This window comes from Ostrea edulis, chromosome 2 (genome assembly GCF_947568905.1).
Source record: "Ostrea edulis chromosome 2, xbOstEdul1.1, whole genome shotgun sequence".
In the NCBI taxonomy this organism is placed as follows: Eukaryota; Metazoa; Mollusca; class Bivalvia; order Ostreida; family Ostreidae; genus Ostrea; species Ostrea edulis.
In genome coordinates, this window is record NC_079165.1 from 90,253,836 (window position 1) to 90,276,683 (window position 22,848).

The 22,848-nt window shown below is 37.0% G+C and overlaps 1 protein-coding gene across 1 annotated transcript in view; it reads left to right on the forward strand.

The window, feature by feature from the left end:
* Positions 1-20,166, forward strand: part of LOC130051969 (mesotocin receptor-like) — a 46,705-nt gene extending 26,539 nt beyond the window's left edge. The window contains exons 6-10 of the mRNA XM_056155401.1: positions 11,222-11,355; positions 17,693-17,804; positions 18,011-18,178; positions 19,086-19,266; positions 19,607-20,166. Coding sequence (XP_056011376.1) covers positions 11,222-11,355; positions 17,693-17,804; positions 18,011-18,178; positions 19,086-19,266; positions 19,607-19,664 — 653 coding nt within the window. The 3' untranslated portion in view covers positions 19,665-20,166. The remainder of the gene's footprint in view (positions 1-11,221; positions 11,356-17,692; positions 17,805-18,010; positions 18,179-19,085; positions 19,267-19,606) is intronic.
* Positions 20,167-22,848: the final 2,682 nt, after the last annotated feature.

The following is a 22,848-nucleotide window of genomic DNA, read 5'->3' on the forward strand; positions in this document are numbered from 1 at the left end:
TGTGTGTGTATGTGTGTGTGTGTGTGCTTTATCGATACAGTTTAAATAAGTGTAATTGTGAAGCATGAATATTCTGATACATGTAATTATTTTTTAATGCGTTTCTCAACTAATTCCCTTTGAAAAATCATAAAATTCCCATCTTTTAAATTTTATAACGGCTTTGCTTTACTGATTCTTTTTACACGGCGATTTCAAAGAGAGTACTCTGATGATGAGTACCTTAACGTTTGAAGTAAATTGATAACAGCTTGAGGGAAATCAAACAATTAGATTTAACAACGGACCTAGATTATGGATAAATTATACTACGTCAGCTACATAGACCAAGCTAATACTCTCCCTACCAAACGCTTACTTGCTTCCGCTGAAATTATATATTTTACAGGTACAGAAAAGGGATGATGAATTTGAACTCAAACACTGGATTTTCATAAATTATTGTTGTCAAACTGGCTGTGTTAGTTTGACAATAGTGTAAACACAACTCAGGTATACTAAAACGTATCCTACAATATTTATTACTTAATGCATAGCATTAACACATACTTATCACATATAAAGCATACAACAGAAGCATAGACATAGTTACCAACAGGCACAAGACAACAAGCAGGTGAATATAGTTCGAAGGCATGGTTTCGACTGTCAACTCAGGGAATTCCCATATATATATATGGTTATCCACGTCATAGGGTACCGGAAGTGAACTGTGACTAATCGGAATACCCAACCCGACTACACTCCTCCCCATTTTATAAGTTCCACAAATATGGAATTTTGGAATAATTCCTAAAGTATCACGTGTAAGGTCGCACACAATTTGAAAGTCGACTTATATTCATTCACGCAACTGTTTCTTCAGCACTGTCCTATATTTGCGAATATCACATCACTTGAATGTTCATCACAGCTCTAGGAAATAACGAAGAGGGGTGCTGTCTACCATGATCCACCGCTGATCTGAAACTTAATGCCTGTTTTACAATATTTGTTAAATAAAATCACAGTGTGCGAAAGCAAGATCAGGCCACTGGACAAAATCTATAGAGAAGTTGATTTGTATAAATTGATAGCATAAAGTGAATTAATACAGCTACATATTTAACACTTGCCTCCACTATTTAAACAAACTGAGCTTTAGAAAATATCACCAATAAATAATCAGTATTTGATGTAAATGACATATGCATATTCAGAATTAAATAATACATTGTCTCAGGCTATGAAATAATGAAACAAAAACTTATAATATTTGTTATTTTGAAGTTGATCTTCAGTAATTGAGAATATACATGATTTAGAATTTCGCAAACTGGAACAAAATCATTCTTTTGAGACAATATAAAACACACAGCCAGGGACTCTTGTGTGTAAAACAATATACAGTCAGAGACTATGTAATAAACCGAGATACAGTCAGACACTGTATGACGGTTGTTACCCTTTACTGTGTAGTCACAGTCAGGTAATAGTAACCATTTACTGTCGTCACAGTCAGGTGTAAATTCTAAACACAGCCATAAACTGTAATCTTCACAGCAATTGACTGTAGGAAAATACAACCAAAAATAAACACAGTCATAGAGTGTAATGTTCACAGCCAGCGACTGTATGAAAATAAAACCAAAAATAAACACAGCCATAGACTGTAATGTTCACAGCCAGCGACTATAAGATTTTGAAAAAGACGAAGACCATTTTGTCTAATGAAATTGAAGTTCACTCTGGGTAAACCCAAGTTGGAATTGTGACAGTAGATATGTAACTACTGAAGTGATCTATGCATAATGATACATGATATAAGCTGCATAGTTGTTTTTACCAAGGTACAGTCAAGCACTTGTTCTCAGTAGAAAAGCCTAAGCTATAGTTGTGTTGAGTATATGGCATAGAACACAATGCATGTGTGCGAGGCCAATGATGTTTGGAAAGTGACCTTGATCGAGCAGATGTGTTTTTATCCGTCTGTGGACGAAAGTGTGCATGTACACTGATGTTAGTATGTACTGTTTTCCTCTCCACCATGACATTGCCAAGCTTAACTGATGGAACAGCCAATACGGCCGTTGTTCCAGCAGGCTGTGGCGATAGCTCCATAAAGTCTTTAGTGATAAGCATGGCAGGCACAGCCGGCGACTGTATTTGTGGACATGCGTCAATAACAGACTCTGGTTCAGTCTCGGGTTCAGCTTCTGAACTGACCTTTGTCTCTGGATCAATGGAACATACGCAGTTTTGAAACATTTTACCAACAAATGTTTCAGCAAGATTGATTACCAATTCCTTTGCATTTGGCTTGGCATGTACAGAATTTTGAAACATTCTGCCTACAAATGTTTCTGCAAGATGGAAAGTTGGCTGACTTGCATCTGATTGGTTTTGCATTTGTTCCCGAAACATTTTGCCAACAAATGTTTCTGCAAGATAAATTGTTACTCTCTTGCATCTAAATTGATACGATGTTGATTCCGAAACAATTTCCCAACAATTGTTTCTGCAAGATCAAGGGAAGTAATCCCTACTGAACTTGACTGCATTGTGATCCATCATTGACAAATTAGATCTGATTTTTGAGCAACTTTGCTGTTGTGACTCAACCATTATGGGACAGTCTACAGTGCATGGCCGTAGGAACCGGGGGGGGGGGGGGGCGTGTTCCCCCCCCCCCCCCAGTATTTTTCAACAAAAAAAATCATATAGTAAAATCCACATATAGTCTAATGTATAATTATTTTTAAGCAGAAAGTTCATTTAATTCAATGAGACTCAGAGTCAGTCAGTGTGACTCTTTAGCTTAAATAAAAAAAAAATTATGAAAAGCACTTATTGCCTTAACATTTCTTAGGGCATCATCCAAAAGGTCGTAATCATGAGGTAATGGTTCGGTTCTCGTTCCCAGCTCCGCATCTGGCGTCAAACCTATGATATGTAGTGACTGTCCCTTTGCCAAGTGTCCGGCACTAGTGTCGTTTAAAGTCCTTTACCGGTATTTGTTGACGACTCATACGAGTGAAAAAATCTCGCAAGGGACGACTGATCGAAAGGTATCTAATATGTGTGACCTTGACTAACTTTCAAGGTCTAATAATTCATTAGATAGCTTGTTCATAGAAACTTCGTCTTGATACAAAAATGTCTATGCCCAACTGCCCTAATACCAGTTCAACGTTTGTATACATTTAAAATCTTTTTGTAAAGCTAATATGATGAATTGTTGACTTTTTTATCATCACAGATTTTATGGTAAAGGTAAACCCGACAATGTGTGAAGTACTATTTATCAGTGACGTAACACCTCCAATGTGACGTAGGTCATGACGTGTAACAACTTTTTCAAAGCTTGTAAAGTCTCAGGCTGTCAAGACCTGTTCCATTCTTGGTCCAAGAGTAGACACTATCGTATCAGTGCAAGATCAACCTTCCGCACAGTTTAACTTTGATTATATTTCACAATGTATGTCCAGACGAACGAAAGAAAGCCATTTTTCGAAAAAGTGCACGAAGAAGCAAGGAATGCAGGGAAAAAAAGGGATGGGGAGCACTAAGTTTTCTTGTTAGACTCAAAGGGCAAATTTTTAAGAAATATCCTCTTCCAACAAGCATACCTAATATCCCAACTTAGAATATTCGAAAAGATGCTGTTTCCTCAAAGCTTTATCCAAATGATGCTCCTTCTGAGCTTATCCCGATTCAGATATATGGTGATGGGAATTGTTTATTCATAACTCTCTCTTTTTTGTGTTTGGACATGAGGACAATTTTAAGGAAATGAGGGTACGAATTGTGTTTGAAATTGTTTCAAACCTGAAGCGCTACACGAATGAAAACACCTTTGTGACCATGTCCACAAACAAAAGTTCACTTCAATATATCTTTGAAAGTTCCCTGTCAGAAGAGTGTTTAATTACTGGTGATTTGATTGCTTCGTTACAAACGGAAACAATAAAAACAACCCAAAACGGTTACTATTCAAACCTTTTACATATGTTCGTAGCTTCTAACGTTTTGCAGAAACCAATCATGTCGATTTTCCCCGAGGTGCAAAACCCTGGTGTAAACAGACAAGATGATAATCAGCTTGCTCAGGGTTCCAACTTCGACTGAATACCTTAGGGGCCAAGTGGGCCCCTGAATAAGAAATCCTGTTAGCCCAAATGGAATTTTAGTAGCCCACACATAACATGAAATTGAATAACATGGTTTGTTTTTTGTTTTTTTACAAGAAAAAGAAACATCAAGTCACATTGCAATTTATTTAAAAAATTAAAATATCAATATTTGAATTCTGTTTCCTTCTCCGTAATTCTTTCAAATACCTCTCTCATTTCGTCAACCTAGCAAAAATATCAGAGTTCATGGACTTTTATGATCTTTGCTGCGTCTAATTTTAACTCACATTTCTTTAGACTTTTATGTTATTTCAAAATTTCTCAGCTTTACGATGCTGTCAACTTTATAACTTGGGCAAGCTGTCACAACGATTGGACCTTTCGTGTCATGTTTTGTACACACAGCACGTCATCCCCTTTTCGCCGTCATCGAGCCATATTCTCCCCTTCTTTCCACTTTGGTTAAAAGCAGACGCTTTCTTTTCGTTTGAAGTAACCCTTGCGTTGTTCAACTTCTGGTTTAAATACATTTTGGAAGGTTTGATACCCCAGGAATCATGAATGTCTCACCAAGTGACAAAACCTCAACCGGAAATTGAACTTCAATTATAATAGGACTCGAATCGGTCGGAAAGAAAAATGTTGATCGGACAATTACGGTCGCCAAGTGGGCGACGAGAATGGAAATTTTGGGTGCCCACAAGCAAAGTTTAGTCACCAATGCGAGTGGGCGAGCGGTAATTTGGAACCCTGTTGCTGACCATGCTGATGCTAAAGAATATCAGGATGCTATCCACATCATGTGGACTCAAACAATTGCTACAAAAATAGATGGTTGGACACCTTATCATTTTGTTGCCTGTATTCACAAGCATGAGGAACCTCGTTCAAAGCATTCGAGGTTATCCTTTGAGGATTCTGAACCTCATCGCTCATTTGAACCAAAACAATCACAAGATAGTCCTTCCCCACTCTTGGAGTTTAACACAAATGAGGAGTCTATTGAAACAGGTAAATTGGGGAAAACTGCAAACAAAGAAAGAGACAAACTTGTTAAGGTTGCTTCCTTTATTGATTCTTCTTCAGAAGATGATATCTCAGAAATACCAGTTCAAAAGGCCCAGGTTGTACATGAAAAATGGCATACACCAGAGATCGGTAGTACCCCAAATCAGCCACGAAATATTTTCTTTCCAGCAAAACAGTTTGGTAAAAAGATGAGATCTTTCAATGCCTCCTGGTTTGATCGGTGGTCTTGGTTACATTATGTAGAAATCAAATATGTTGTATTCTGTTTTCCTTGCATAAAATCATTTCAGAAGAAGACTCTCAGTTGTCACAAGAAAGAAAAAGCTTTCATATCAAGTGGTATTAAAAACTGGAAAAAAGCAACCACAAAATTCGCCGCTCACGAGAAAAGTGATTGCCATAAAGAGGCAATGGAAAGGGAGTTTACGATAAAGGAGGAGGTTAAAGATGTTGGAGAATGTCTTTCAAAGGCGCACGAAGTCGAGAAGAAGTCTAACAGAGAGGATTTGCTTAAAATCACAAACATTTTGAAGTTTCTTGCTCGACAAGGAATTGCTCTTCGGGGTGACAAACTTTAATCAACTTCTCATGCCAGAGACTAAACGCGATCCCCGGCTTCAGGAATGGCTACAACGCAAGACAAATAAGTATGTTGCTCCAGATATACAAAATAAAATTTTGCAGGTGATGGGGCTGCAGGTTTTGTGACAAATTGTTGCTTTCATCAAATCGTCTGAATTCTTTTCAATAATGGCAGACGAAACACGAGATATTTCCAACAAAGAACAACTTGTTTTATGCATTCGATGGGTTGATCAAAATTTTACCGCTCATGAAGATTTATTAGGGATGTACTGTCTTTCTGACATTGGGGCTAATTCAATAACCCTAGCAATTAAAGATGCCCTTTTGAGGTTCGATCTGCCTATCAACAAAGTACGAGGCCAGTGTTATGACATGGCTGCTTCTATGGCTGGTTCAAAGACAGGTGTTGCAACACAAATTCATGCACTTGAACCCAGAGCCCTTTACATACACTGTTATGGTCATGCTCTTAACCTAGCTTGCAGTGATTCTATTAAGGGATGTAAGTTGGTTAGAGATACCCTGGACATTGCAAAGGATATAACAAAGTTGATTAAAGAATCTCCAAGAAGGGAGATGATTTTCAATGCATTAAAAAATGCCCAAAATCTAGAGAAAACGTCAGCGGGAATAAGGGTTTTGTGTCCCACAAGATGGACAATAAAAGCCGACACATTTTTGAGCATTTTGTCAAACTATGAAATTCTAAGAAATGTTTGGGATGAAAGCCTCCAATACGTGTGTGAGGTAGAAATGAGAAACAGAATTAAGGGAGTGGCTGCTTATATGTGCAGGTTTGATTTCTTCTTTGGGTGTTTACTGAGTGAAAAACTTTTACGTTATAGTGATAATTTGGCAAGGGCTCTGCAGGCTCCAAATCTCTCGGCGAGTGATGGTCAAAAAATGGCATCAACGACAATGAGTGCTTTGCAAAGTCTCCGAGATGAGACAATCTTCACTCAGTTTACGAGGAAGTTGTTGAAAAAGCAAAACATCGATGATCCTGTTCTTCCTACAAAACGTAAAATTCCTCGTAAACTTGATGATGGGACAGCAGCACATACTTTTTCATCGTGTGCAGATATGTATAGGAATGATTTCTACTAGGCATTAGATCTGCTTTTAGCTGGCATAAAATCTAGATTTGACCAACCAGGTTACAAAGCTTAAGTTAATTTTGAAAACCTCGTAATTAAGGCTTGCACAGGTCAAACGTTTGAAGAAGAATTCAATTTTGTCACGACCCTATATGATACAGATTTGAAGCCAAAGGATCTTCACTGCCAGCTTATAATGTTAAAGACTGTTTTGCCAAAAGACTTTACGTCAGATATACCAAGTGTGGTTGAATTTTTCAGACATTCAAATGAAAAAAATCTGTTTGCCGAGATCCTCAAAATTCTCAAACTAATTTTGGTACTTCCTGCAACTAACGCTACCAGTGAGCGCTCATTCAGCGCCTTGAAAATATTGAAAACATCACTGAGATCAACAATGAGCCAAATACGAACAAATAATTTGCTTTTATTGCATGTTCATAAAAATGAGACTGATGAACTGAATCCAGAAAAAATAGTTGAGGAGTTCGAAAGTGAACAGTTTTTTGGATAAAATTGTCCACTAACTCCACCACTGTTTCTGTTTGGATATCCGTAATTTGGATTATATGTGGAATTGCTATAATTCCCACGTCCTCTTGGTTTGCGACCTCTAAATCGTCCTCTCATTCGACCTCTGAATGATCCTCTTCTGTTATTGTACTGCAGCTTATGACCAATTTTACTACAATCTTCAATTTCTTTTGCTGTTTTCGAAATATCGTCACCAAATAACCATGACGTATAAGGTACAGTCTGTGCACACAAATGTAAGTATTTAAATCTTAATTCAGGCTTGATAAGCGCTCTTCTTGCCATGATCACTTGTCTGTTTGCATGTCCAAAGAGTGCTAAACTATCCTTGCATTCATCTATTATCTTTCTTAATTTTGGTTTATGCGAAGCATCCAATTCATTCTCCAAGTCTGCCAATTTGTTCACTACTTTGGCCAAAATAATGGAACCTTTAACGACAGAGGTTTCTATCTTTTGCATTTTTCTATCAATAATTTTTGCTTCTTGAGATATAATATCCCAAACAAGTTGGTTTGTCTTCACAACTTTTAGACCTTCACAATTTTCTGGTCTTGCATTGTTTTCATCTTTAATCAGTTCTGAATATTGATCTTCATTCATTCCATTTCTAAACAAATCTGTTATATTTGTATCCAAAGTCTCATCTATTTTCACGTCACATACTTCTCTACTTTTAAATCGTTTGCTCATGTTCATAAAGCGACTTGTATTTCCTTGAACAACTTCTGTGTCCAACTGATCACTCTTCCTTTTCCCAGAAGCATTATCTGAATTTTCAACATTATCATCAGTACGCTGAATATTACTACAACTCTCGTCGTATGCTTGGTCATCATAGAAACATTCGTAATCGTCACATTCTTGAAATTCATTTTCTATCATATTGATTTTCTTATTCAACGTGCCAATCTTTTCATCTTGTTACTTCTGGTTTTCAAGTATTGTAGTAAGTATACTCATAATTTGACTTTCGTTTTGTGTGTTATCACTAACAGCTTTGTTATGGACATCGGCCACAACTTTCATAGGTTTTTTCGTTCCGCTGGATCTTGTAGCATTTACCGTACTACCAACAGAACTTCCAAATTTCTTGGTCTTTGTTCCCTGAACCTCGACTTTTGAATCCTTTTTGGTAACCTCGTTACCCTTGCATGTTTCGTCTGTACTCTTTTCTATATCTACTTCTTCCTCAAAGCTAGTAGTACTCCGTAATTTTTTTTTTTTTTGTATCATCTGTTCCGCCATTTTTACGACTTTATCATAAAGTAGTTGTACCACCGCTATATGGTAGTCGTAAAACAAAACTCCTCGAGTTTTGTAAATAATGAAAGTGTCTAAAATATTACCGGTAACAATACCAAGTAATTACACAAAATGAGTTAACTACGTTAACTCAGACACGAACTGAAGTTGCTAAAGGAAAAGCCCACATCCTTCCCCATTCGTGACTTGTACCACATCGAGGTTGCACATACATACTACTATCTTACATAATTCCGGAAGTAATTATGACGAAATAGAATAATACCACCATTCCTAATGTAGTTAACTTATCAGATCTACATAGATTCTAAGATCCGCCTGCAAAGCCATGTTTGCCCAACTAAAAACTAAAAGATAAGAAATATTTGTTAGTTGTTTTAGTTGGAAGAAAACCAGTAATGTACTGCTTGATAAATATATAATACTTTCCACAGCCTTTTATCCTCTCTATATAGAAAATAATAAGTGTTGATACACAATTGTGGATAAAGACTGAACACTAACTCGGATATTGCTAACACACTAAATATCAGAGTACTAACTCACTAACTAAGGTGTCTAAAAAGTATTTTGAATATATAATTAACTAAATTCAAGAACTGTCAAATTGATAACACCGGTCTAAGCAAGAACACTAAACTATTGAACCAATGACAACCACACCTTAGATATATTTAATCTAAGGGAGTACTATTGAGCTTGTAGATAAATAATATAACTATATAATTTCTACTGTACTTTCTCCCCACTTTATGAAATTTGCAAAGCTAGGAAGCAAAACATAGTCTACAAATATTCTACAACCAAAATGAATTATGGCAGAAACTGCAGATCGTATATAGGTACTGTCCAAACTGAGCTGCAAAAGGTAAACAATGCAAAACCAAAGACAGTTATAAAACTAGTTGTGGCAATTTGACCACTAATAATGCTACAATTCCAATGAATGCAAAGCAGCACTTGCAATTAATAATTGCAAAAATATAATGCACTATAGATCTATGAAAAAGCTCTAGCACAAAACAATATACACATATATCAGGTACTGAAGACTTATGGCAAATCTTCAACACCAAAAAAATTGTAAGAATGTACGCACATTTTTTATGCAATAAGAAACAAGAAAATGCTAAGTGTAAAAGTAGAAAACACTACACAATACACCTGAATGGCCTATGCTAATATAGCATGGTCAGCAGGTTCCAGAAAAGCGACAATCTCGAAGTGAGTAGCTCGCAGCGCCATTGTTGTCAAACTGGTTGTGTTAGTTTGACAATAGTGTAAACACAAGTCAGGTATACTAAAACGTATCCTACAATATTTATTACTTAATGCATAGCATTAAAACATACTTATCACATACAAAGCATACATCAGAAGCATAGACATAGTTACCAACAGGCACAAGACAACAAGCAGGTGAATATAGTTCTAAGGCATGGTTTCGACTGTCAACTCAGGGAATTCCCACATATATATATATATATATATATATATATATATATATATATATGGTTATCCACGTCATAGGTTACCGGAAGTGAACTGTGACTAATCGGAATACCCAACCCGACTACACTATTTCGTCTTGCATAAAAAGACACGAAGTTAGGTGTTTATGTGAACATGTCTTTTTTGTCTGTGATGTATATACTATCTATAAGAAATTTATTAATTTTTGCTAATACACCTCTTAGATTTAGACCAAAAATAATAATTGTAAACATGTACGATATGAAGGGGAGTTAAGAGAGGGGGCGAGCGAGTTGTCCCAAAGAGGAGGCGAGTTGTCTTGGGGGCGAGTTGTCCTGATACCTCCTAAATAGTCAGAACGTACATTCTGGTACCGTTAGCTAAGTGTTTAGGGAGCTCGATTCACAACCGAAAAGCTCGGGAGTTCGATTCTCAATCCCCGCTCCGCTACAAATCTTAAAACTTTAACATATGTTTATTTATTTGATTTTTACATCCCGTCGAAACATTTTCACTCATAATGAGACGGCACCTGCTATAGGTGAAGTACCACTAATTTAGATCTATGCTTAGTGCTCTGGGCCGTGACAGGGGGGGGTTCTTTATCGTTCCAACGCCTGCCGCTACATTTTAAAGGTTATATCCGAAAACACACGATTCTCACTTCTAAATGCCAAGTGTTTGGCGAAGGAGCGATCACTACCCATTTTAACGTCTCAAGTTTGATGCGGCCATGGCACGAACGGTTTATTCGGATGTTACCCCATGTGCCATGATGGGCGTTGTCACGATAAAGAACCCTAATTGTTACAGTCACAAGGGTCATGCGTAGGTCAATATTTTTGCACTACATATGTCAAAAATAATCGAATAGATTGTAAAACAGTACAAACCAACAAAACATCCTATTGTTAAGTCAGTACTAGTAACAACGCATGATGATTAAAAAGGCTACGCCTGGCAGTGGTTAATGTTGAATTTATTTGAGATGTACGTTGTCATGTTTGAAATAGAGACAACTCTATAAACAATGATTTAATGAGGAAATATAAAAATTGGAAGCTGCAGTATATTTCGTACAACTAAACTGTGTCGTAATACCATATAGAAACCTTTCTGTTTTAGGGAGAAATCCGACCATGATAGTCTCCCTTTGTTGGGTAGCCGCGTTGCTAGTCTCGGTAGTAGGACCTTGTGTATTTACATACCATGAGAGATATCAGGAATGCAAACTTAAACTCAACGGATCGGAAAAAAAGGTACAATCTTATTGTATTCAGAGACAGTATACGATAGTTATATGTAACTAATATGTTAAGCGCTAAAAACGAATAGTGACACAAACAATATGAAACTGTCAAATTTTCGGGACTACCCTCTATTTTTCAAGAATTTAGACGATAGTAAATTAACATAGAAACCAAATCTTCTACTGAAGTGGAAACATATAGCGAGCACAGCTTTAAGAGCCCTGTCACTGGCTGGTCCTACGGTATCCTGTGGCACGGACAACTGCAGACAGTCATTGGAACGAGTTAATGAACTGCTAATTTATACTGATTGGATAATGCGTTCCTTGTTTTGACTCTATTAGGCGAAACAGTTCAGGTCAGTCTAGTCTCGATCATTTAGACGTTTCTTTAGCGTAGACTCCCCACAAACTTTGTTCAGTATTTTTCTCAACTCAAAGTTGTAGAAAATTTGTAGAAACTGTACCTGCTTCTTTGACAATTTCATATTGCTCATGTCGTTGGTCATTTTAGTGCTTTATATCTTATTTGTTGACCAGACTCTTTGCATATGTTGAGTGTTGTTGGTTTTAATATCCCCCGCAACAAAGTTGGGGGGGGGGGGTATACTGGAATCGGTTTGTCCGTCTGTAGACGCAATGATTTTCGGGTTCTAAAGCGTTATCCTTTCCGCCTACAGTCACCATATCATACATATGGACTACCCATGGGGCGAAAATGTTCAGTACCTAGTTGTGATTATTTAGTGCTTTATATATATATATATATATATATATATATATATATATATATATGTATATAACATTTTCGTCGGTTGAATTTCCTTCGAGCTGCGGTACCTGTTCTTATATATATGTAAGTGAAGGTAAACCTGTAAAGAATAAAAGTGACTATGACGCAACAAGTTTATTGGTTGACTGTATAATGTCCCGCTTGAGAATTTCTCACCCTGACATATGGAGACGTCACCATTGCCGGTGAAGCACGGCGCTTACGGCCTTTGAGCAGAGAGGGATCTTTATCGTGCCACACTTTGAAACAATACCTCGATTTTTGCGTTCTCATCCGAAGGACCGCCCCATTTAGTCGCCTCTTACGCCTAGCAATGGGTACTGAGGACCTATTCTAACCCAGATCCCCACGGAAGAACTATAAGTAAAATTCGATATATTGATTTGGTTGCTAAAATGGCGATGTTTTATCCAACCTGTAGAAAAACCTAAAATAGGTCCGATGACCAATTAAAGCAAGTCAGAAACTACAGATGATATAATTCTTGAGGATCAAGGACATACATTTGACTTTATTTGAATATATGGAGATAAATATCCTGTAGAATTGCGTGGTTCAGAGTATTACAATGTTCAGAGAGAGAGAGAGAGAGAGAGAGAGAGAGAGAGAGAGAGACTTTATCCCGACTCTTATAACAGTCATTACAAAACTTGAAACCTTCATGAAATTAAAACCAGAAAGAAAATTTGGTAGCAAAATTGAATTTGGAAAACTCCATAAGGCTTACTTATATTCTGCATGTGTTGCTACTGAACAAGCAATTGCGTCTGTATTTGTGTTAGCTCTTTTAGCCAAACGATAAGTAAAAGAATATGCTTATTGCTATGATAATCAAAAGGCAGATTTTTGACTGCCACAAAATTACCATGCAATAACCTGCATATACCATGGCCACCTCTCCATCATCTCTGAATACATGTACATGTGTATAGAATATCTTATTGCATTTCTATCTCAAGTCGTGTCAGACAACCCATCTTTTTTTCAAGGGCAAAAAAGTTTACCAAATCGTACTCACAGGACATGTGTGCCTCAGCTATAAATGGCAAATAGATATTACATAGGCACATAAAAAAAAACCTCTTGAAATGACTATGCACAATCTGACAAGCAGTTCTGAATTAATTACACTATTAAACATGTTAGGTCACTGTATAAGTTACTCACAGACGCTGGAGCTTGAAACTGCTATTTGCAGTGCGATTATAAATTCTGGATTAATACTTCCTGCAAGCATACTCATATCTCTTACAAATAACTCAGTAACTTATATCTACACCTCGCCTTAATGTTAAACAACTTGATATATCAAACAACAGTTTAAGTTCTTTAAAGCAAAATACGTTTGCAAATATCCATATTGTGTTGTTAAGATTCTCGAAGTTTTTTTTTTCATTTTTAACAATGACAAATTTCATGTTTTGAACCCCCCCCCCCCCTCAATTGAAAACGTCTCTACGCATTGACATGATCAAATAATCTGATTTACAATTAAAGGATTACATACTTATTGTTTTCAAAGGTCTATATTATCTATATATCAAAAAGTTTTCTATTTTCGGCGATTTTTTAAAGAAACAAATCATGTTTTAGAACTAGAAGTCGTAAATGTACTCAAATATTTATGTCAAACATCTTGTCAATCAAAGGGTTATAATGTACATAAGTTCACATATTTGTTTACAAATGTCATTGTCATCTATCTTGTAGGGATCCTTGTTAGAATAGGTCCTCAGTACCCCCTTGCTTGTCGTAAAAGGCGACTATATGGGGCGGTCCTTCGGATGAGACCGCAAAAGCCGATGCCCCGTGTCACAGCAGGTGTGGCACGATAAAGATCCCTCCCTGCTCAAAGACCGTAAGCACTGAGCATAGGCCTAAATTTTGCAGCCTTTCACCGGCAATGACGACGTCTCCATATGAGTGAAATATTCTCGAGACGAACGTTAAACTATAATATATAATCAATGACATCAATATCGGATCTGATGGGGTTTTTTCCCCGTTTTCGACTATTGTTTTTACAAATTTTAGGTTTTCACCCCAAAATCGAAAAGGTCTCAATTCAAACAATTTGATTTATAATTAAAATGGTTACATACGTTCAGAAAAAAATGTTTTTAAAGATCCATGTCATCTACATAGGATCTAGAGAAGTTTTCCGGGTTTTTTGGCGATTTTTAAAGAAAAAATCATATTCTAGCCCTAAACCTCGTAAATGCCCGCACATGTATATGTCAAACAACATTATACACAATCAAAGGGTTACACACGTTCACAAAATACTTGTTTGCAAATGTCAATGACATCTATATCGGATCTAAAGTTTTTTCAGTTTTCGGCTATCATTTTTACAAATTTCATGTTTTTGCCCCAAAACTAGTAAACGTTTCCACATAGAAATGTCAAACAACCTGAATTATAATCAAAGAACTATGTACTTTTTAAAAGAAACTTGTTTTCAAAAATCCTTAAGGAGATTCCCATTACATTTACTAGCCCATGGTCTATTATATCTTAATCAGGTAAACGGAGTAATCAGTAGGTAAGGAACGACCTAACAATTAGTATGAATAAAATCAGACAGCATTCAACATAATGACAGGTGCAAATGATGATTATCATAACAACCAAAGAATTAAATGTTGCTTTCAAAAGAGTCCGCTGAAACCCCTTTAACATTAACTTTTACAAGCGGGAAAAGGGTATTCTTTGATCTCTCGTTATTCTTTGATAAGGCATAGTTTGATAGACTAAACCCGTGTAATAAGTACATAATTTGTTAAACCCCGCGTTCGATTCGCTGTTTATGGCTTTTCTGGAGTTTGGAACCTGAGCGACACTTGGTTAGTAGTTGATTAGAATGACAGCATTGAATGTATTGAAACAGAAAAAAACATTGGGGGAGGGGGGGATTGAAAGATGCCTAGCCTTATTGAAAATAATCGTTTGTGTGCTATTTGGAAGCTGGGATGTCTCTAAGCAATGTGGCAAGGCAGTTGGGAGTGTTCTGGTTTATGGAGACGATACCAACAAATCAGCACCGTTCAGAACCGCCCACGACCAGGACGCCCGTGTGTGACGTCACGTCGGCAGGATACGTACGTCATATTTACGTAATCGATTCCAATCGGCTTCTTTGACCGCTAGAAGCATTCCTGGGCATCGATGTATAAGTCCTCGTATCATAAGGATCAGATTGCGAGAGGCCAACATCCGTCCTCGACGTCCTGCTATTCGCCCTGTTCTGCTCTGTCGTCACTGTGTTGTGAGGTTAGTGTGGTGCGGGAGGCATCGTTGCTTTAATAACAGAGACTGGTTTACGGACGTTTCATTTCGACAGCAGTGACGGTCGTGTTAGGGCTTACCGCCGTGCCGGAGAACATTACATTGACGCATGTGTTATTTAACGCCGCCAATTCGGCGAAGAGAGAATTATGGTCTGAGATGGAATTACAAAACATGGAATGACCCCTTTGGTGATAATAACAGGCGAATGCTACCGTGACGAGATTGTATGTCAGTACGTCATTCCATTCACTCACAACCAGTGTAACGTCATTCTGCATAGGACAACGCACGAACGCCCACCGCACGCGTTCTTAGTGACTATCTACAGCAGCAAAACGTGAATGTGCTACCCTGGCCTGCGATATCACCGGATTTATCGCCTATAATAGAACATGGTTGGGATGAAATAGAACGAGTTTTACGTCAAGGGCCAAACCCCTGCTACGTTCGACGTTTTGCATCATATTTTATTGCGCATAAGACGGAACATTCGCAAGGCATTTTTGCATAACCTGTGACCCTATTCACAAAATATCTTACGAATAAGATCAAAATTTACGAACACTGTAATTTTCTCACTTTTTATTTCATGTAGATTTTCTTAATTAATATGTAAAGTACATCCATGATTTATAAAACTTGAATACATACCAAATGATCTTATGGTCGGTATTTGGTTATCAGACAGACTTATTTGTTTAGCTTAGCCGTAAGATATTTGTGAATAATGGCCCTGGATTCTTTTATCGCGTCGTAGGTGTGAAGAATACATCGGTGCAAATGGCGGTCATACACGCTTTTAAACCTATGAAACTGTTTTGCACCCTCCCCCTTATTTTCAGTGGCTGTTTTTATCAACCATAATGAACATAATCCGTGATTTTGTGTTTGAATTGAAAGACAATGCATTATTATATTAAACAATGAATTACATAATGCAACACAGTATTTTGTATATATAAATCTATAAATAAAATTCCTAAACTACACACTCTCTTTTTTCCGCTAGTATATCTGTCAGTAATCTGTCTCGATTTAGAAATGTATCATATGAAGAACATGCTCTTGCGTATCGTGTTTATATATCTCAACTGATTCGATACGCAAGAGCTTGTTCTGCGTATAGTCAGTTTTTAAATCGAGGCAAGCTACTGACAAACAATGTCAGGGGTTTCAACAATCTCGATTGAAGTCAGCATTTTGCAAATTCTATGGTCGTTATCAACGATTTGTTCATCAATACAACCTATCATTGGGTCAAATGCTGTCTGACATGTTTCATAGCGATTGTTAGGCCGTTCTTGGCACACTGATTTTGACTACGGATAACTCCGTTTACCTTATCATAATAAAGGGCTCAGGACGGGTGTGACAGGTTGACAGGGGATGCTTACTCCTCCCAGGCACCTGATCCCACCTCTGGTGTGTCAAGGGGTCCGTGTTTGCCCAACTAACTATTTTGTATTGCTTATAGGAGTTATGAGATTGATCACTGTTCGTTTTCTTCACCTATCATAGTTTTAAACTTTAGTTGCTTTTGTTAACAGGGATATATATCCGTTTTTACTTGTAAACAAATACTGCACGATTTAGTTGTGGTCGCAGCCATTAAAATATTGGAAACTGTTATTGTGACTGTGATTGGTTAAAAAAATATTGCGTCATTTCATAAATATTCATGAAAATGGAGGGTGTCACTGATCATGCAGCCAAAGTTTGAGGTAGTGTAGGTACTACCGACCTCAGTAACCGTGGCTATCGTCGATGGCTGTTACAGCTGTATGTTGATTTTAGAGATAATTGCAATCTCTGTGTCATTTAAAACATTTCAAATGCAATGCGTATATTTATGAGCTTCTTGAATTAACGTCAAATGAATGTATCCAACCTGCATTCTAAATGAACGTGTAACATGTGATAGCGTGACGAGAATTCAACATGTGATAGCGTGACGAGAATTCAACATGTGATAGCGTGACGAGAATCCCATTGTCGTCGACTGATAGTTGCTCTTAACCTTACTAGACGGTCGAGCGATCAAGCAAGCGCGATAGAGAGGGAGAGAGATGTATTTGTAATTGTTTTTGTCCATGGTACTGGTGGACATATTGATTAATGCATTGTTTAATCCAAAAAGCCCTTTCCCCTACTGGTTAGGGCGTTGATAAAAATCTCTGCAAAATTCTGATATGTTTCATGATATTGGAGTGCTGTATTGTGAAGCTTTAGTACTTTTATCCAGCTATATATGGTTTTGTTACAGATCTATTTTACCGTACTTTTTGTCTTCGTTTTTGTCATCCCAACAATCATCATCGCGGGATGCTACTCCATGATTGCTTTCATTATATGGAATGTCTCCAACAAAACAGAAGGTAGGAAGAGCCAAATGAAAAAGGGTGACACTAAAAATTAAGATATCAAAACTTGTATTTTGTGATGGCAAAATGCAAAAATATTTGATAGCAATACCTATAGAGAGAAAATCTAGCACATTTAGAGAAATACCTATATCAATGAGTTCTTAATTTTTACAACAAAATGGTGAATTTTCGTACTAACATTGCATTATGTTGCTTAGGTTTTCAGTTAACAGAAATATCTTCCCCCAGTGCACAGCAGTCAACATTACTGACTTCCAGACAGAATACTAGTAGTTCGTCCTCTGGTGTGGGGCAGAGAAATTCCAGCTCTACTCTATCAGACGCAAAAATGAGGACCATTAAAATGACCTTCATGATTTCAGTGGGTAAGGCTACTCATTCTTTCGCATAACTTTTACGTCCGTCGGATGAGATGTTAAAATGTACTCCGTGTCAAGGATCACAACCCCCTTGGCACGCAAAAGATCGTTTCCCTGATTTTCGAAAAAAAGAGAAGGTTCACTGGGGGCCGTAAAATATTCACAACCAATTATATTTCAGTTAGTTGAGCGTTCGCTTAGTAACTGGGAGGTCGCGAGTTAGAGCCCCGCTCGTGCCACGGCCGCATCGAACCTAAGACGTTAAAATAGGTAGTGATTATTTCTTAGCCAAAAGCTCGGCATTTAGAAGTGAGAATCAAGGGTTTTCGGATATGCCCATAAAAACGGAGGTCCCGTGTCACGGTAGACGTTGGCACGATAATGAACCCACACTCCTACGGCCCTGAGCGCTAAGCATAGGTCTAAATTTGTGGTACTTCACCCACAGCTTTTGACGTCTCAATATGATTGAAAAATACTCTACAGGACGTAAAAGAAACCAATCCATCAATCAATTCAGTTAGTTAACCGCCGTAAAATGGCTGAATGATATATTGCCAATACGACCAAAAAAATCATATTCAATCAATCTTTAGTGTATGTCAGTTGTACAGCTTTGACTGAAACGTGATATATTTGACAATGTGGTCCAGGCTTTGCCGATGAAACGTTAAACTAGTATTGGTGTTTTTGATTAGATAATTTCAAACAAAGATTGTTTTTCAGTGATTTAGAACAGAATCCGCGTGATTGATGATGCTGTAGCAACCGGTAAATAAGTGAATTAAACACAAATTTTTATCCTGCTAATTCTATTGAAGTATTGTGGGTATACCTCTGTATTATACATGTACGTACGTATAGAGCGTTTCTTTGTATAAGAATCTTGTTGAATCTTATTTCACTTTTTCAGCTTTTATGTGTTGTTGGGCTCCCTATATGATATTCAATTTACTGGATGTATATGAACATACAACACCATCTAAAGAAATGAACTCAATCAGGATATTTATCCAAAGTCTGTTGCCTCTAAATTCGGTGGCCAATCCCCTGATATACGGCGCCTTCAGCATCCGAGTGTGCAGACAGTTCAGGTACTAATGTTCTGTACCAAAATTATAACTTATTTTTAGAAAAAAATTAATGAGACATTTAAAGGCTACCTACTAAGATCGCATGTCTACAAATTTATAGGAAAATATTCTCTCTCTCTCTCAATATGCGCGCGTGCGTGTGTGTGTGTTTTCTAACACAAACACAATGCAACTTGACATTTGTATGACTGTAGCTGCATACTTCTACTTCTAACAAAACCAGACTCGGTACATTTTTAAGTATTTTAAATTGCAATGTAGTCTCCAATTCGTCCAAATTGGCAGTCAGAGAATATAATATGTGCTGTGTAAAATAATTTATTTTTATCATTTCATGCAGGAAAAAAATAAGCAGAAGATTTTCTACGTCAAGGAGAACAGACAATATTTTTATATAAACAAACAAGGACTCTTGGATACCATGCTGAGGCCACTGAATGCGTATAGATGTCATAAAACATAGATATAACCGAGTTTGTTACATATTGACGTAGATGACAACTCAAAAACCCTCCGTCATACACTATAACTTAGTATCATATCCCGGTACATTTATATAAGGGCGAGCTGCACGACCACTGAGATAGCCGTGGATGACCAAGGAAGATCTCCCAAGGCTTATATAAGATGTATTTGATGGAAGTAAAAATCGGAATTAGTAATAATTTATATCATACCATGTAAATTAGCATCAACATAAAGGAATAGTAGATGTAGACTAAACAAAGTATGTTTTCTATACTTACCGAAATAGACAGTTATTTATTAGCATTTCGTACTAATGTAGTGCGGTGTAGTTTTATTCACATTCATTTTGCAGTGGTATAATAGGTGCATTTAAGACAAATTAATCCCATTCCTACTTAGTGGTGAGAGAAGGAAATAAATCTTTTCAATATATTTGAAAGTGTTTTTTTATGCCCCCGAGATCGAAGATCGGGGAGCATATTGTTGTCCTGTCTGTCATTCTGTCTGAAACTTTAACCTTAATTGCTAATAACTTTTGAACAGTAAGTGCTAGAGCTTTGATATTTCATATGAGTATTCCTTGTGATAAGACCTTTCCGTGGGTACTAAACCTTTTGACCTTGGCATTTCACCTACTTTCAACAAATTTGACATTTGTCATAACTTCTAACTGGTAAATATTAAAGCTTTCATATTTCACATAAGCATTTCTTGTGACAAGATCTTTCTACTGGTACTAAGATGTTTGTCCTTGTGACCTTGGCCATCTTTGGAATTGGCCATTATCGGGGGCATTTGTGTTTCACAAACACGTCTTCTTTTAAACTTAATTATCTCACTTGATCATTATGTACATATTCATTAGTATCATTTATATCATCAACAGTATACACTGTTCAGTGCTACGTACATATAACACTCTTTTACTCCCTGGTTCTTTATTGTTTATAACCAAAGTTCTCTTTGAGCCTTGGGGCATCTATACCTGTGTGGTCACTTACAGACATGTGATTAAGGTCACGTGGTTCTTTAAACCAATAGTTTTACTTATTTTATTTTGCCGCTAAAAAGTCCCTAGTCTTTGTTCATACCAAAGTCAGACTTCAGACGACTCTCAGAGAGGAAGGACTGAATTTTATATTGAGCATAACTTTAAATAGAATTGAAGATTTGGACATGATAGTAAGTACACTGTTTATTTCACATTTCTTTACATCTTCTATCAATATTATTTCTTTAAAGTTTCTAATTTAGCATTTCTATTAAACTGAAGTTAGAAAGTAATTTCCATTGATAGATGAGCGAATTCTAGAACTTTATTTCTTACTACAATCTGTATATATTGATTTTATGCATCATGTATTCAATCAGTACAGTACTTTCGTAAATATTATTTGAAGTACTGAATGAAACCTAGAGTCTCATTAATTGACTGATGAGAAATTAAGTACTACCTCGTTCCAAGATTAAATTACATCAGGTTTTTATCCTTTATATATACATGTGTGTATTTCATATTGACTAGAACTCATTATGAATCTTGATTTAAAAGTTTAGTTTCAAGGAGTATAACTTGTATTTCTCAATATCTATCTTTCAAGAGTTATCCTTCTTGCAATTTTTTGAACTATTATGATATGTTATGTCCTGATTCATATTATGTGTGTTTAAAACCTTTATCTTTTTATTATTTCATTCTTGCTATGTTACATGGTTTCTCTCTCTCTCTCTCTCTCTCTCTCTCTCTCTCTCTCTCTCTCTCTCAGAAATTTTGATTTCAAATTGTGTCAATAAATGCAGAACCCAACCAGCCTAGTTTTCATCTATAAAAAGGTTACGAGGGCGAGTCAATAAGTGGCCAGCCTATCCCATTTCCGATTGACCAAGACGGTCACAACTTTCATGCCTTCTTTTAATACATGTTTTATATCTAGGTACAAATTTACACGCGTATCGAGCCATTCTTTAATAATATAATGAATGTCAAACATGGCTAGTGATGCAAAGGCATGCTTTTCATCTAAAGTTGAGTACCGTGCTATAATTCGGTACTTGTATTTAAAAGCTAAACAGGCAAGGAAATACACGGCGAGTTAGCCGATGTTTATGGGTCTTCTGCACCATCTTATGTTCAGGTTAAATTCTGGGTAGGGGAATTCAAACGCGGTAGAACGTCTTTAGAAGATGAAGTCAAGTCTGGATGCCACCGACGAAGAAATGTGTAAGAAAGTTCGGGATCTGGTATACTCTGATAGGCGATTCAGGTTGATGAAATAGAGCAGGCATTACTCAGCGGCATTAGGCATTTCACATGTTAGCGTTCAAAAATCTTCCTTGATCGTTTAGGTATGCACAAGCTAACAGCCCGTTGGGTCCCCAAATCCCTTAGCGATGAGCAAATGGCAACCAGAGCATCAATCTAATTAAAATTAGATCTTCCATCCGCTCCCCAGTTTTCGAAACGTCAACGATTCTAATATAGAACAAAGATCGCACATCGTGTCACAATGGTAGAGTGTTGGTCTAAGTTAAAAAAAAAAAATACGTGATGTATTGGCTAATGGTAAATTGTTCTTTGAGAACATGTGCATTGTTCTTTACAGTAATATGGTGCATTTGTGACTGAAGAGCATATCAACTGTCATTTTTAGTTATATGATATATCCGTGTTTAGAGAACATATGGGGATATATATTTCTGTTATCACTACGAGGTTTGATTGATTGGTTTTATATTGTTTAACGTCCCTCTCGAGAATATTTCACTCATAAGGAGACTTCACCACTGCCGGTGAAGGGCTGCAAAATTTAGGCCTATGCTCGGCGCATATGGCCTTTGAGCAGGGAGGGATCTTTATCGTGCCATACCTACTGTGACACGGGACCTTGGTATTTGCGGTCTCATCTGAAGGACCGCCCCATTTAGTCGCCTCTTACGACGAGAAAGGGGGTACTGAGGACCTATTCTAACCCGGATCCTCGAGGGTTGATGTTAAATATCTTAAATATAGGATGATCCTTTTATTTATTAAATTTCGCTGTGGGGTTGAGGGACAGGAAACAGTTTGATTAATTACCTACATGGAATAAGCAATGCAGTGATACCATTATTATC